The sequence below is a fragment of the Molossus molossus genome, unplaced genomic scaffold (genome assembly GCF_014108415.1).
Source record: "Molossus molossus isolate mMolMol1 unplaced genomic scaffold, mMolMol1.p scaffold_m16_p_1, whole genome shotgun sequence".
In the NCBI taxonomy this organism is placed as follows: Eukaryota; Metazoa; Chordata; class Mammalia; order Chiroptera; family Molossidae; genus Molossus; species Molossus molossus.
Genome location: NW_023425344.1, coordinates 187,032,752 through 187,048,296, shown reverse-complemented (window position 1 = coordinate 187,048,296; position 15,545 = coordinate 187,032,752). Strand labels below are relative to the sequence as shown.

The following is a 15,545-nucleotide window of genomic DNA, read 5'->3' as shown; positions in this document are numbered from 1 at the left end:
AGGTGCCTATTATCTAGGCACACACATTGCAAATAAGGAAAAACCCCTTCAAGAGGATTCCTGTTTGTGCTGAGCTGTGATTTCTGGCTTGACAGCGGGTGGCTGATACATGGGGATTTTCTGGGGGTCTCCAGTTCCAGCAGCCAAGGCTCAGGGTGCGATTTCCTGACCTCTTAAACCCTTACAGGGTGCAGCAACACTGAGCCTTATCCATATAAAGGTGCCATAAATACTACATTCTCCAAAGTCACCGTGCTTTGCTTGTCCTGGAAAGTCAGCTCCCCCCCCCCCCCCGTGTGTGTTTGGGGTAGGCGACATAGAGTCATCCAAGAGAAGCCCAGTCTTAGCTTTGGGCTGGGCAGGAGGACCATCCCTTCCTTGCCCCTACCCCAAATTCCAGGTTCCAACACGCACAGGCCTCTGGGTGGGAATCACACTGAGACTGCTGGAGTATCCTGGCTCCAGCCTGGGTGGCTTGAACCGAGCCTCAGAAGAGCAGCGGATGGAGCAGGCTCTCCACTCCAGGCGGCAAGTGGCAGTGGCGGAGTCCCTTCCCCCGCCAGCACATCAGCCCTCCCCGAGACCCGCGACGCTCCCAGCCCCTGGCTCCAGGCCTCCGACCTCCGCTCGGTGCCCAGCCCGAGGCGCTGAGAGGAGGCGCGGGCAATGAGGACAGGTCTCGTCTTGCGCTGGGGCCGCCTAGGCCTCCAGGGCCGCCGTCTCCAGCGTGCGTTCCTGATGCAGGTGGCATAACTTTCTGCGCGGACCGGGCTTCCCAGATCACGGGAGAGGCTAGTCTTGGCTCTTGATCTCCCAGCCGCAGAGCGGGCGACACTGCTACTCCACTTCTTCCCATTCCTTCAACTTCTCACCCCCAGATGAACAATCCCAGGCCGGGCAGGACCCGAGCACCTCTGCCTCCTCCCACTGCGCTAATCCTGCGAGCGAGGGAGGCCCCTGCGCCGAGGCGGTGGCTGGCAAAGGGGAATGGAAAGGGAGGATGGATGGGGCCGAGGGGTGGGGTGGTGATGAGGGGGATGTAGGAGGGGGTGTCATTTTCTTTCTTTTTTTTTTTTTAAAAAAGTATTTCTCTCGCGAGAAACCGCTGCGCAGACGATACTTGAAGAGGTGGGGAAAGGAGGGGGCGCGGGAGCCGCGGCAGAGACTGTGGGTGCCACGGGCGGACAGGCGGCCACAGCTGGAACAGCTGCGGGCGGAGCGGGGCAGCGGCTACCGCGGCCAGAACCGAGGGGCAGCCGCCGCTTCCTCCGGAGCCGGAGCTGCCGCTTTTCCAGTGGGTGCAGCTGGGGTCCCAACAGGGTCGGGCGGCCACTGGGGCTGGAGGGGCGGCCGCCGGGGCTGGAGCTCCAGCCACGGAAGCTCTTGCGTTTGCGCCGCGCTGAGGACAGGGACGGGGTGAGGGGCTGTCCCGGAACGTCCACAGCTGGCGCTGGCCCTCTTCTGCCTGACAGCTTCCTGGCCCGGGTCTCCCGGTGCCGGGCCCCGCGTCAGATGCTTGGGGGGCGGTGGCAGCGCCCACAGCCGGCGGGACGGCGCGGCGGGCTTCCAGCCCCGCGGCTTGGCGGAGGGGACCGACTAGGTAGCTAAGACACTGAGAGCGCGCGACGCGCGCAATTTGTGCCATTAAAAAATAAACCCAGCGAACTCGCCGCGGGGCTTAGGACCTCTCGGGACGTGGGTGCTTTGCGGCGCGCTTTTCAGGAGGCGTCCGGGAGGCCGTGGGGTTGGCTGGATCGGCTGCCGCTGGGGGCCTGGGTTTTTCAGCCAGCTGCGGACCAAACGGTCTTCACTTACCCAAAATAAGTGCGCCACGCGCAGGCGGTGCGCGGGCTGGGCTGAGGAATGGGGACCGCGAAGCTTCAGCATCCCGATGCCCTGAATGTCTCCCCGCCTGGGCGATTTGTCTGTTGCAGCTGGCACGGGCCGCCTGAAGTGGGAGCAGCGCCTGGAGAAGGCGGGAGGAGCCCGGCCCGGGGGACGGGCGGCGGGAGAGCAGGACCCCGGCGGCGCGGCGCGCTTAAGGGCGCAGCGGCGGCCGCGGAGCAGCCCGGGGCGCGGCGTGAGGCGGCGGGAGCCGGCGGCCGCTCGACATCATGCGGCGAGGGAGGCTGCTGGAGGTCGCCCTGGGATTTACCGTACTTGTAGCGTCCTACACGAGCTATGGGGCAGATACCAATTTGGAAGTTGGGAACGTGAAGGAAACCAGAGCCAGCCGGGCCAAGAGAAGAGGCGGTGGAGGACACGACGCACTTAAAGGGTAATGCAGCGGTCAGCTTCTTTGGTGTGGGGCTCCACTCCTTCTTCTCCAGAGAAACTGACGGGGTCGCCTCGGGATGGTGGAAGGACCCCTGATAAGACCTCCTGGGGGGCACCTTAGAAATGCAAGGATCACCCAATCTTCAGTGCGTTGGAGGATAAACCACTCTTGAAGGATCCCTGCCCCAGAGGCGAGGTCATGGTTAGGAGGAATCTTGGGCCATTGTTGAGGCAGATTTTGGGAGGCCAGAAGGGTTCTTTGAGGAAGAAGGGGAGGAGCTGCGACCGAGAGAGAAGTCCATTCCTTTCCCTTCATACCAAATCCGGTTGAGTTTAGGGGAAAGTACTTTCCTTGTGGGCATCTGTGCAGATGCTCTATTTGTAAGGGAGCAAGAAGAGGAAGGGATGTCAGTGGCAGACAGAGAAGACACAGTTAATGGTTGGCAGTCCTCTGAGTTATGCAGATCAAAATTAGGGACTGAGTTTTCTGAGCAATATTGCTCTTCGAATGCCTACACTGGAAGCACAGCAGGGCAAGAGTTTCTGGGGACTTGTTTATGGGTGGTAAGGAGCTCTTTATTTCACTGGGGCAGTAACGCCGCTGTGCCCCGGCCTTAAAGGGTGTTTTCAACCGGTGGTGTGTGTGTTATGTACATGCAATTGAACATTTCAGCAGCTTCCTATGCCCCTGGTATAGAAAATGTTTCAGCAGGAAATACTTAAATCAGGATTGTCAGTTCCATGAATTTTGAAGAAGGGTGGAAACACACTTCTTTAAAATTGTTCAGATCTTAAAAGAAATCTCTTTCTGAGCTTAAATTCAAGCCTCCATAGAAGCAGCAGGATGGACTGTAAATGACCTATTTTATCTCCTTGGAGGAGCCTGTTAAGTGAACCCAGACAGGAAGTACTCAGAGGTTTTCCATTAAGTTCTTATGATTGTCATTGTTGCTCTGTTTTGAGTAATTCTGTGGCTTGATTATAGGGCTCTGAGTGACCTGGGTTTTGTGGCTGAACATTTCACTTATTCTTTTTTGTTATGGGCTGTTTTGTTTATTTATGTAGTGCAATTTGTGTTGATATGGCCCAGGTAGGGAATAAAGAGTGTACTAAACTGACAGACCGGTTTTTGAGTCCTGATCTACACTAGGGACAAGATGATTGTCAGAGCCAAGAACTTAATCTGTGATAAAATATATATGATTTTCTGACCCCAGGAAACAGTTATGATTGATTTTGTTCCATCTTGGTCTTTGTAGACCCAGGATTCAGACAATGTTGGGAAGAAAGTTTTCTTATCATGTGAAGCCTGATCCTGGTCCGGCATTTATCACTGGGTGTGTGAGGCCCACCGCAAGTTCAGTAGATGGACTGCAACTCTGATTTCCACATGTTCTCAGAAAGACCTCATTTAGTCCAGAATTTTTCCTTCAAAAAATATTTCTGCTCTATACTATCATCTTAATATCCAAGCTTGATGCCATTGTTCCGGTAGAGAGAGAGGAAGTGGGGGTTTAATTGTGTGGATGCAAGTCTGCAGGGAGACCTTAGGCCTGGCCAGACATCTGTCTCTATGTGCTATCACCAACCAGTGTGTTTCCTTCGGAGGCACAGACTCCATGTGAAAACAGAAACTAAGCTTTGCTGCTTAACAGGATGTCCACACTTTTACTCACACCAGCACTCACTTGTGCTGGGTTTTACATTTTTATGACTGTAGAGAGATAACCCTTTTTGTTCCTCGTAGTATTTGGTTACTAAAACAGATGTTACCCTATTACAAACTATTTATAAAGCCTTCCTAAAAACATGATATTAAATAAAACAGCAATTACAACTATTCCTAATTCTCATATCTTTAAGATTTTACATAGGTTAAAGTAATCAAATTTAACCTTTACAGTATAGTAATATATGTTAATATGATATAATAATGAACCTTTATAATATAAGGGTTTTTATTTTTATCATTCTCATATTATCTGTAAGATTATATATATATACATACATATTTTGAGAGGTAAAAATGATAATTTAAAAGATATACAATTAAAAGTATTTCTCTATCTACCACTCAGAGACCATTTCCTTGGGCATTTAAAAAAATTATAGGCATATATGTATACATATACAAATACATATACAAATAAATATGTGTATGTGTGTATATATACACACACACACACACGTGTGTGTGTGTCCTTTTTAATACATGGAACATACTGTACATACTGTATTAAACCTTGCTCACTTTTACATACCTTTAGTGCATCTGTCTATTAACTCATATGGATCTACCTCATGTGTTCTCTTGGTGTATAAGAACTCCATAATGTGGCTGGGACAGTTCCCTAAAGATGGCTCTTTATATTATTATTTTTTTTTGCAATTACAAACATTCTTCTACATACCTATTTGTGTACATGTGCAAATGTATACGTGGTATAAATGAATAAAAATAGAATTGCTGGGTCAAAAGTTTTCCGATTCATTCGAAATAAATGCCAATTCTGATGTTAAATTTGAATAGCATTTAAAATGTATTCTCTCTGCTTATTGCTATTACAGTCTCACATGAATAAGTCTTTGAACCATGCCCTGCTGCATAAATCATCAGGGAAAGCAGTTGTTCCATTTTTCCAGTTATTGCTTAAAATTCTATTTTTGCTAGTTAAAATATTACCAGCTTTAAAACTAACCTCTTTGACTACAGCAAAACCTGTTTACCATTTTAATGGAAATGCACCATTTATGAAGTGAAAGTGATTTGTAACCCCTAAGTCAGCCTGGTGCCCAGCTGGTGGCAGCAACTTTCAGCACCTCACTAATATTTCCTCTAGTTAAAAGGTACTTGAAGCTCATCAGTGTTTGCTGTGCCCTGGTCTAGTCTCTCCTACAAATACTGCCTGCCTGTCTTTCTCTGATGTGACAGGTGACTACAGAATTTGCCTTGCTCTTCTTGGTATGTGTATTCCTGTCCTTTCCACAAACTAGGGACCTGCCTAGTGTTTCCCTGTCTGGGTGCATAGTCCTAGCATGTCTTCCTCTCCTCCCATCCTGTTGCAGGTGTTTTTTTTTTTTCCTTCCCACTGGGCAGCAGAAGTCGTTCCACAGTGGAAATTTAAGCATCCTCAAGTTTCTTCCCAGTTTTTGCTGTGTTTTCTTAGAGTAAATCGCCAATTTCTGTTTTTACAGGAATATTTTCTTTTTTTTAATGGAGTGAGTGTGGTCTGCATTTACTCTGCAGAAATGACATTTTTCTTGATTTTGAAATGAGCTTTTGCAAATTTCAAAAGTGTTTTCAAATAATAAGTGTATAGTAGTTTTCCTTTGCTTGGGCATTGCTTAACATGTGTGAAGTGACTTTATGAGAAGTAATAAAATTCTAGCTTTATTGTTCAAATTTCAGTGCATCAGATTTTTTCTCAGCCAAATTCTTAAGTTGTGTGATTAGGCAAACATCGTGGGAGACAATCCAATTAAAAAACACATAACTATACTTGAATAGCAGTAGTTATGCACCATTTATTTATGATTGCTTTATTGGTTTAGCTCCCAAATAAGGAAATATTACAGTTTCCTGTCAAAGGGGAAAAAAAATCTTTAGCGTGAAACCCCTTTACCCGAATCTCTGATAAGATGAATTGGGAAGTTTTATCCTTGTTGCCTGGTTTATAAGTGTATGAGACTGGTTGTATTTCACACAATTTGTCCCCTTGTGCGTGTTTCCTTTTGGTCTTTGTTTATTTGTTTATTTTTTCCAGAGGTCTTGTTCCCAAAAAAATACACATGGAACAGTTCATACACAGGGTAGATTATGTGACAGCAAACTCCTAGGGATTAATTACACAGAAGTCTGTTATTAAAATAAAGAACGTTAGCAGGGAACACAGAAAAAGTTCTCTAGACTTTATAAAGCCCAGTTTACTTTACAAAGAGGACTTTAAGACTTCATCTGAAATCAGATAGGCTAATGATTAAATATGGGGAAAAGGCTCCCGTGGTATGGTTTGTCCTTGCATTCATTGAAAAGACTTAGCTAAAAGACTGAGACACCATTAAAAAAGATATTCTTAAGTAGAAGGCTTCAGCAATTCCACCTTTTAAGCAAGAAGATGGAGACGAAATATTTATTTATGTGACTCATTGTGTAACATTTAAGACATAGAGGTTGTTTACAAAAATGCATAAGTTGTTGGTATTACAAATAAATTAAAACATGCATCAGCCTCCAGTGAGATGAGATCAGGGCTAATGGAAGTGGAGGTACAGATATGTCTCCAAGCTTATTTGGAATTTTAAAGACTAGTGAACTGTTTCTTTCTGGTCTTGTGTAGCAGATACTTGAAAAAGTTATGGTATTATGCCGATGATGCTAAGCAAGCAAAATACTTGAACAAATTATTAGACTATTTACACACTAGTTTGTTTGCTTTTTCCTGTAAAAAACCAAATAACCAACCTAACTAATTTGGGAATGTTAGCCTTACTTTTCAATGTAAAAATAAGATATTAAACATGTTTTCTTGAAATAGAAATAAGCTCTACTAACAATTTCTCTGTTTCTAAAGCTAACCCAATAAATGGGCCCATTCAAGCAACTTAGTACTTTTTTCCATGATTTTTTGTTGTTGTTAAGAAAGCTGAAATCAGTAATGTATCAGACCTGAGTTGTATGGCAGGCATATGAGAGTTTAATGTTGCAAGAGGGTTAAGCTTGATTTCCTCATTAGGTTGTAAAGTCATCAAAGGCAAGAAACCCATCATGAGCATTTTGACATTAACTTATTGGTAGATGGGATTTTAAAGAGTCCATTAACTCAGGAAGCCTCGATTGAATGCCATCCTGAATTTAGCTGTGTGGAATACCAGACATACAGCCCATGGCCTAGAGCGGCTTAATATTTGCTATTAGAATCAAATGCATTACAGGAGCCAAGAGTCAACAGAAAGGTAGTAGAGGACATAAGGTCTAGAATTAAGGGAAAATAAATAATAACAATTGTTGCAGTGGTAGGTGACATTTAGATGACATTTATGTACCTGGCATTTTTACATATGATACCTCATTTGGTGCCCACAACGTCTCTATGAAGTGGGCCCTTTTATTAGCCTCCTTTTACAGTAGGAAGAGCTGAGGCATACAAACATTAGGTTTTAAAGAAAAATTTTTAACATTAAAATTTCTTTATTAATTTTAGTTATGGTTTTGGATTTTCATTCCACTGGACAGAAATGTGGGACTAAAGCACTGGACAGAAATGTGGGACTTCCACTTAAAATTCCTAATATTTCTTTGTGCCTGATCCCAGGCATAGTTAATAAGGTGATAATATTTTGTCAAACAAGAAAATTTCTATAGCATTTCTCTAAAGGCATAAAACAGAAGGGACTGAAGAATGTCAGAATGGGTGGGGTCTTTGGATGGCACATATCTTATATTCTAGTATGACACCTTGACCTTTATTGAGAGTGGCAGATAACCATCACTGGTACTTTTCTGCATCACCCAGGGTTCTGAGCTGAGATGTTTCTCATTATGTTGTTCAGAATCTCTTGCTCTCATGTGCCATGTGAGAACTATTCCTCAGAATAGAGTTGCAAGAGATATTTCTCTTTCCAGGCAAGGCTGGTATGTGTCTAAAGTTCTTAAGACACAATATGATGAGTTATTTAATTCATTCGGTTTCTTTTTTTTTTTTTTACCTTGGTTATCTTTAATATATAATTTGTACACTGAATTGCAGCAATAATGGTAAAGAATAGCAAGCTCTGATATATCACTCACTATTGTACTTTATATATATTAATTCATTTAACACATACCTCCTGGATGAAGGAGATTATGCCTACTTGGCCATTTAACACGAAGAAATGGAGGAATGCAGAATTTTAGTAACTACTCCAGAGATGTAAACTGGGAAGAGAGAGAGCTGGGAAATCTGGCTTCATAGTCTGTGCTCTTGACCAACGTATTTTACTGCTTCTCCATTGTAATACACCTTATACCTGGTAAGTTTATTCTTTTTTTCCATATTCTTGATACTTGTCATTTCCCCCAAATTTTCTACCATTGCTGTGGGGAAAGGCTCAACATTTATTGAAGGCAGATGCAGTCACATGATAAAGGAATCATCATTGTGGAAATGGGATTAGTCAGAAAAGACTTCACATTGAGAGTCTACCAGGGGCCAGCAAACTGGACCAAGCTTCCTGTTTTTATAAGTAAAGTTTTATTGAAACACAACCATGCCCATTTGTTTACATATGATCTGTCTACTTTCGTGCTACAGGGATGGAGTGGAATAGTTGAGACAAAGACCGAGTGGCCTGGAGAAACCGAATTGATTCCTATTTGACCCTTTACAGAAAAAGTTTGCTGACCTCTGGTCTATGTGGTAAATAAGTGACTATTAAGACTAAGAGCTTCTTGAAGGCAAAGTTCTTGTTTGTTTTATTTATTACTAGATTTACCTTGGAGCTGGGCACATAGTAGGTGTTCAATAGACAGTTTTTGAGTGTCTGACTAATGGGATGGACTGATTGACTGGGTAAGGTAAATTACATAAATTAGAGCTTGGGAGAAGGATATGAGAGAAACGAAGAAAGAGTTGAGTGAAAAAGGTATGCCCTGGCCTGTGTGGCTCAGTGGTTAGAGTGTCGGACTGAAGGGTTGAGGGTTCAATTTCCGGTCAAGGGTATGTACCTGGGTTGCAGGTTCGAACCCTGGCCCCAGTTGGAGTCGTGTGGGAGTTAGCCAGTTGATATGTCTCTCTTATACCGATATTTCTCTCTTCCCTCCCTTACTCTGTCTAAAAAAACAACAAAAAAAATCAATGGAAAATATCCTCAGGTGAGGATTAACAACAACAACAACAACCAAAGGTATGAAGTGTAAATGTATGCGTATCTGTGATCGAGGGACACTGAGTCCCGTAGGTTCCGTAGGGCAGGCTTTGTATTGCATGGCTCCAAGGGGCCCAGCTCACAGTGGAGCTTCTGAGAGCCCTTGGAGTTGTGTAGCATGCAACCTGTGTGCTTGTCCATAGACAGTGACATTGTCAGGGTGGGAGTGGGACAACAGGACACATGCCAGTGCAAGGCGAAGATGAGTTATTCAAGGATTCTGAGACGGGAACACCATCGAGTCTTTGCCGCTCTGGCAGAGGTGTGAACGGTACATGGTCTAGAGAGTAGAGAGGCTAGAGGCAGGGACACTTGGAGGCTAATGTAGGAGTCAGGGTGGCGTGGTCGATGACCTGAGCAATGGCATGGAGAGGGGAGGAAGAGGCTCAAGGTGTCCCAGAAGTAACCCAGCTGGCACTCAACCCCTAGGGTGTGGGAGGCAAAGGGGGGAAGACACCTAGTGTGCTCCCACCCCCATATATTGTTAAAACTTATTACACATAAAAGACATTATAGCGCCGTGAACGAGAAGTGAAATCATTCCTAGTCCCTCTACTACAAGGAAACAAGCTATTTTCATCTGTGAGTGTTTTGGTTATCTTATTGCTATGAAACAAATTACCAAAACTGAGTGGCTTAAAAGAACAACAATTTTATTATTTCTTATGATTCTGCAGGCCAGGAATTTGGACAGGGCACAGTGGGGGACCTTGTCTCTGCTCCCTCCAGTGTCAGTGGGGCTGGAGGGAGCGAGGGGACTTCTTCACGTGTGTTCCCGGCCCGTGATTGTGCACTGGCGCCCGCAGCCCTGTTTACTTTGGTGTGGTTTAACTAAATGGACAGTTAGAGCAGGGGAATAAAGGACGCAAAGAGTCACTTACTTGTCTGGCTCTGTTGGGGGACTCCCAGGTTTTAAAGCTCTCTCCTCTTCAACCTCCTGCCTGGGCCCGCCCTGGGGATGGAGCCACGCGTGTAGTGTTTTTTTCAAATGGGGAAACTGAGCTCCGGGTGAAGCGACCAGGCCTTGCTCAGGGTGAGTATCTGTTGTAGCTCGATCTTAAACAAGAACCTCTTGACCCTGGGTCACGTGCTTTACCCCCAGATGTTGGCTGCAGAACTGACCTGAATGGCTAAATGCCAGTGGGAAGGGCTTGCTGGGCTCATGTTTGTATCGTTGGCTGCACTCCTCGGTTTTCCTTCGTGTAGTCTCTGTCCCCCTGTCCACGTGGCCTTGTGACGTGGACTCCTCAGCAGCATAGCCAGACTTTGTACATGGCAGCTCTGGATCATGCAAGCAGCCCAGAATGGCAGGGCCTGGAACTCCACGTGAGTCACAGGCCTCACCCAGTTCAAGGGCGTGGACAGAAAGCCCGGGTTCTTGAGGTGAGGCGCAGCATGTGTCTGCAGGAAGGGGAGGAGTTGCGGGGGACGTCTTCGGAGACTAGCTCTCAAAGGGAAGGCCTGGGTTTTTGGGAAGAATAATCAGACAATTAGGTTTTAATTCTAACTTGATTGAGTCTGACTGGCTTAGTTCCCCACTGAAGATGTTTCGGGGTGTTGTGCCACTGTGACTGCATAATGAAAAGTGAACAAGGGGTCTCCTTGTTCCGTTAGACTGATGTTAAGGGCACTGTTCTCAGCTTGCCCACAGTTTCACATTTAAAGAAGTACAAACCCTGGGAATAATATTATAGTGCTAATAAACCGGCCAATGTTGTTGTATTTAAATATAGGAATTATGAAACTCCTCACTTGCCCACTTTTGCATTAGCTCCTAAGAAATGACACTTTATTATATCAGGTATTTGGTATATTTTGCCTTCCTTCGAGATGGGATTGATACTTTCAATTTCTATTAATAGTCCATTTTTTATGTATCTGTTGGTGTAATTTACCTCAAAAGTGTTTTGTTTTGTTTTGTGTTTTTAAGAATCAGGGATTAAAATTAATAGATAAGAAAGATGTACCCCAGTTGGTGTGGCTCAGTGGTTGAGCATTGACCCACGCACCAAGAGGTCTCTGGTTTGATTCCCAGTCAGGGCACATGCCCAGGTTGTGGGCCAAATCCCCAGTGGGGGACATGTGGGAGGCGGCCAATCGATGTTCTCTCTCATCAGTGTTTCTGTCTTTCTCTCCTTCTCCCTTTAAAATCAATAAAAACAAACAAACAAACAAAAAACCACATTATAAAAAAGAAGATGTACAATTTGCCAGCAGAATTAGTGTAGCAGTGAGCTGAACGCGATTATTTTTGTCATAAATGGGGCAGCCACATGTTAATCGAATAAAACTAGATTAGGAATATAGTCAAATTTTTATTGTGCATCTAACACTCTACTATCACATTCTAGTTTTAAGTCCTTGTGACTTGACCACTTTCTCAAGTGGCTTGTTTCTTGAAGTTATCATTGAGTCTATTTATTCAGCCCCCTCAGAGCGGAAGGGAGAGAGGACAAGTCCCCTATCTCCCCATTCCCTGCGGAAGATGGATTCCAGACAGCAGGCAGCCCGGAGTGGGGAGCCGCTCCATTCGACAGTCATTTGGTTCAATGTTCAGGGTTGTGAATTCCTAGACCATCAGTCATACTTACATTCAAATATAAGTATCCAAACACATCTAAGTCCAAATATGGTACAACCGTTTTATGCTGTGGGTGCTGGGAGACAGGGTTTACGTCGGCCTATGCCATGGCCCGATGGACGCATGGTGTCGGCTGTTCAGTTCTGCAGTTCGTGGCTTTGACCTAAACGATCATGATACCTCTGTTAATAAGGAGAATGTGTTCTAGAAACAGGGCTTTGTTCTGTTTTTCTGTTTCTTCTCCTTTGTCTTCCTCTTTTCCTTCTTCTTGGCCAACAATATCTTCTCCTTTTTACTCTTCCTCATCATCTCATCGTCCCTCTGTTTGTAAGTGACTTCATAAGCTGAGCTTCAAATAAAACAAGGATAATAGGAATGTCAAGAAAGGGTTATAACATTAAGAGAATTAAATTCTAAGTAAAATGTGAAATTTTTACCAGGGGTGGGGGGCTCTTGGGGTGTTCAACAAGAAAAACAGAGGAAAGGTTTTTTGTTAGGGGAGGGAAGGAGAAAGAGCGAGGAAGGCCGCAGAAGGGGGTTGGGAGAGGTTCTGGAGTGGAGTCCAGTCTGCCAGTGAGCTGGGTTGTGCCAGACCGGTCCCAGGCCCTGGCAGATGCTAGGGACAGCTCCCTCACTCCTGGCTGCCTTGCTACCAGCTGACCTGTGGCCTCAACCAGACCGTTCAGGGAACCCAGAAAGACAGACAGACACCTGGATGCCAGAAAAGGTTCCTGTAAAACATTTAGAGGGATTTCGTGGAAAAACAAGGTCAACCCATCATTTATTACGCACCTATGAATAGGGTGCTATGTAAAGTGTGGTGCATCCTGCTCTCCTTGGAAAGGATGGTTTACTGTCTGCCAGTTCCCCTGCTTACTTGATGCTAATTTATGATGGCATAATCAGACCTTAATAGGTGCCTTTGATGAATAACTTTTAGACTTCTTTTTAAAATTGTTTTGCATATGAAATCATGACTCAGATCTTCCTCTATAGTCAGACTACCCATCTGTATAAAAATATTATAAGTTAGAGCGATAGTAGGACAGACATTAAAAATTTATAAGTGCTGAAACCGAGGCCCAGAGAGTTCATTAAAAAGTACTCAAGATACTTCTTTTCTTCTCTATGAAGTAGAAATGTGTGGAAGCTGAGTCACCTGGTGGCGAGAGCTGATGTAAGTAGACATGTGTCCTTTTGCAGGAGGTTATGCCTCCCCTTTGTGTCATACCCTGGAGTGGGTGACTGGTGTCTGTAGTCCTCAGCTGGCTGCCAATGAGCAAACCTGCGTCCTGTGGGCAGGGGCATTTTTAAAGAAATTACCTTCATTGTTGAAAGTATTATATAGATGTCCCCCTTTTTTACCTCCATTGACCCCCATTGACCCCCTGCACACCACACACATATCCTCCCCAAGCCTTTACTGCACTGTTGTCTGTGTCCATGGGTTAAGTATATTCATATAAGTTCTTTGGTTAATTTCTTCCTACTCACTCTCCACCCTTCCCTCTGAGGTTCGTCAGTCTGTTTCCTACTTCTAAGTCTCTAGGTCTATTTTGTTCATCAGTTTATTTTGTTCATTGGATTTCACATGTAAGTGAGATCATGTGGTATTTGTCTTTCTCTGACTGGCTTATTTCGCTTAGCATAATACTCTCCAGGTCCCTCCATGTCATCTCAAAGGATTAGAGAGCCTTCTATTTTTATAGCTGCATAGTATTTCATTTTGTAAATGTACCACAACTTTTTTATTCACTCATCTACTGATGGACACTTGGGCTGTTTCCAGATCTTAGCTATAGCAAACAGTGCTGCTATGAACATAGCGGTGTATATATTCTTTCTAATTGGTGTTTCAGGCTTCTTGGGGTATATTCCTAGAATTGGGATCATTTGGTCAAATGGCAGTTTTATTTGTAAGTTTTTGAGGTAACACCATATTGTTTTCCACAGTGGCTGCACCAGTCTGCATTCCCACCAGCAGTGTACTAGAGTCCCCTTTTCTCCACACCCTCGCCAACACTTGTTGTTTGATGATTTCTTGATGGCGGCCATTCTGGCAGGTGGGAGGTGATACCTCATAGTCATTTTAATTTGTATCGCTCTGATGATTAGTGACTTTGAGCATTTTTTTATATATCTCTTGGCCATCTGTATGTTTTCTTTGGAGAAGTATCTATTTAGGTTTCTTGTCCATTTTAATTGGATTATTGTCTTCCTTTTGTTAAGTTGTATGAGTTCTTTATATATTTTGGAAATTAGCCCCTTAGCAGATGTATCATTGTTATTCTCGTTTATTTGGCCTTAATCAGTATTTCAGTGGTCAACCCTGATAGGAGACTGGGCACCAGAGTTTTAGTTCCTCAGGGGAAGTCTCCGGATTAGGTGAGGTGGAATGGGATGGGGCTTTTAAAGGAGGGTAGTTACCAGTGAGGGTAGCAGTAATGGGGTGGGTGAAGGAGCAGTGGGAATCTGTGGGAGTCTGACAGGTAACTGCCCTGCACCCCCACCCCACCGTCACACTTCTAATTAGCAATGAAAATGTCAAATGTCGTGGGATGGGCCGTGGCAGTTCTAGGTCTGTACACTCAGATTCTTGTTACAACTTGCTGACTCACTTATCCAAACTGATGTATACATTCAGATTCCATGAAATAAGCATTTCAATGAAGAACACCCCCCCCCCCAAATTCTCATCTTTTCTTCTATGCCATCTGTCCCAATGATTTTGCAGAACATCTGCCTAATCTAAGTGACAACTATTTATTGAACATTGACCGTGTTTGAATTGGACCTAATGCTTAATCCTCAGAATAAACACTCTGTCTCAAGCCTGTTGATATTATTGTCTTCTTTCCAATGATTCTAGGCAGAAGTACAGTTGGAATATCTTTCTCTCCCTCTGCTGATGGGGTTAATGTCCGAGATGATGTGGACAAGTGCTCTGAAAGCAAGGACTTGATACGCAACCTTCAAGTGGACAAAGTGTGTTTAGTCTTTGATGGACTGCTGGGCTTCACACCCTAGAGTTGAGGCCACTGACCTCAAGTTTGCAAATTTTATATCCCATTACCACCCTGTGAGCTCTGTACTCCCCAGGGCCACCGAGTTGATGTTTTAGCTGGAATCTGAGAAAGTGTCTGAACATTTCCTGAAGAGTTGGCGAGGATTGATTTGGCAGTTCAGTCGTAAAAACCCAGAGCAAGTGGCTGGGGTATATGTTATAATTACCTCACACTGTTTCCTATTTGAGCCTGGTTGTGGGTAGCTGGCGTAGAGTGGTGTTGCTTGTGGGACTAACTATATTGTAAAGGACCGAAAATGAACGCTAATAACCATGGGCCATGTTTTCAGGGAGGTTTGGAAGTATGGACATAGACATGCCTGGGGTCTGTTAGGAAGGAACCTCAGACAAGTGGCTTGACCTGTCTGGGCCTCAGATTCCCCACTTGTGAAACGAGAGTATAATACCTTTCTGTGTTGTCCCGAGGTTTAATGAGATAATACATCTCCATTTCCTATTATAGTACCTGATGTGCTTAGCTGCGGTGATGATGATGGAAATAATTCTGACACAGATAAAGAAAATGAGAGAGGGAACCATACAAAGAGGCTGAATTTTTATGGCCAAAGCAAAAAGTTGGATAATCATTAGTATCTGGATACCACAGTCTCCACGTTCTCTTCTTGGAACTGATTTTATTTTATTTTTTCAGAAACAAAGGCAGCAAACTTGAACTTCAAAAAATGTTAAGCCCTGGCTATTGTGGCTCAGTTGGTT

At 44.4% G+C, this 15,545-nt stretch overlaps 1 protein-coding gene across 1 annotated transcript in view; it reads left to right on the top strand.

The window, feature by feature from the left end:
• Positions 1-15,545, top strand: part of FBN1 (fibrillin 1) — a 298,186-nt gene that overhangs the window by 60,378 nt on the left and 222,263 nt on the right. Inside the window, exons 3-4 of the mRNA XM_036261442.1 lie at positions 1,085-1,294; positions 1,935-2,278. Of these exons, the coding sequence (XP_036117335.1) occupies positions 2,115-2,278 (164 nt within the window). The 5' untranslated portion in view covers positions 1,085-1,294; positions 1,935-2,114. The remainder of the gene's footprint in view (positions 1-1,084; positions 1,295-1,934; positions 2,279-15,545) is intronic.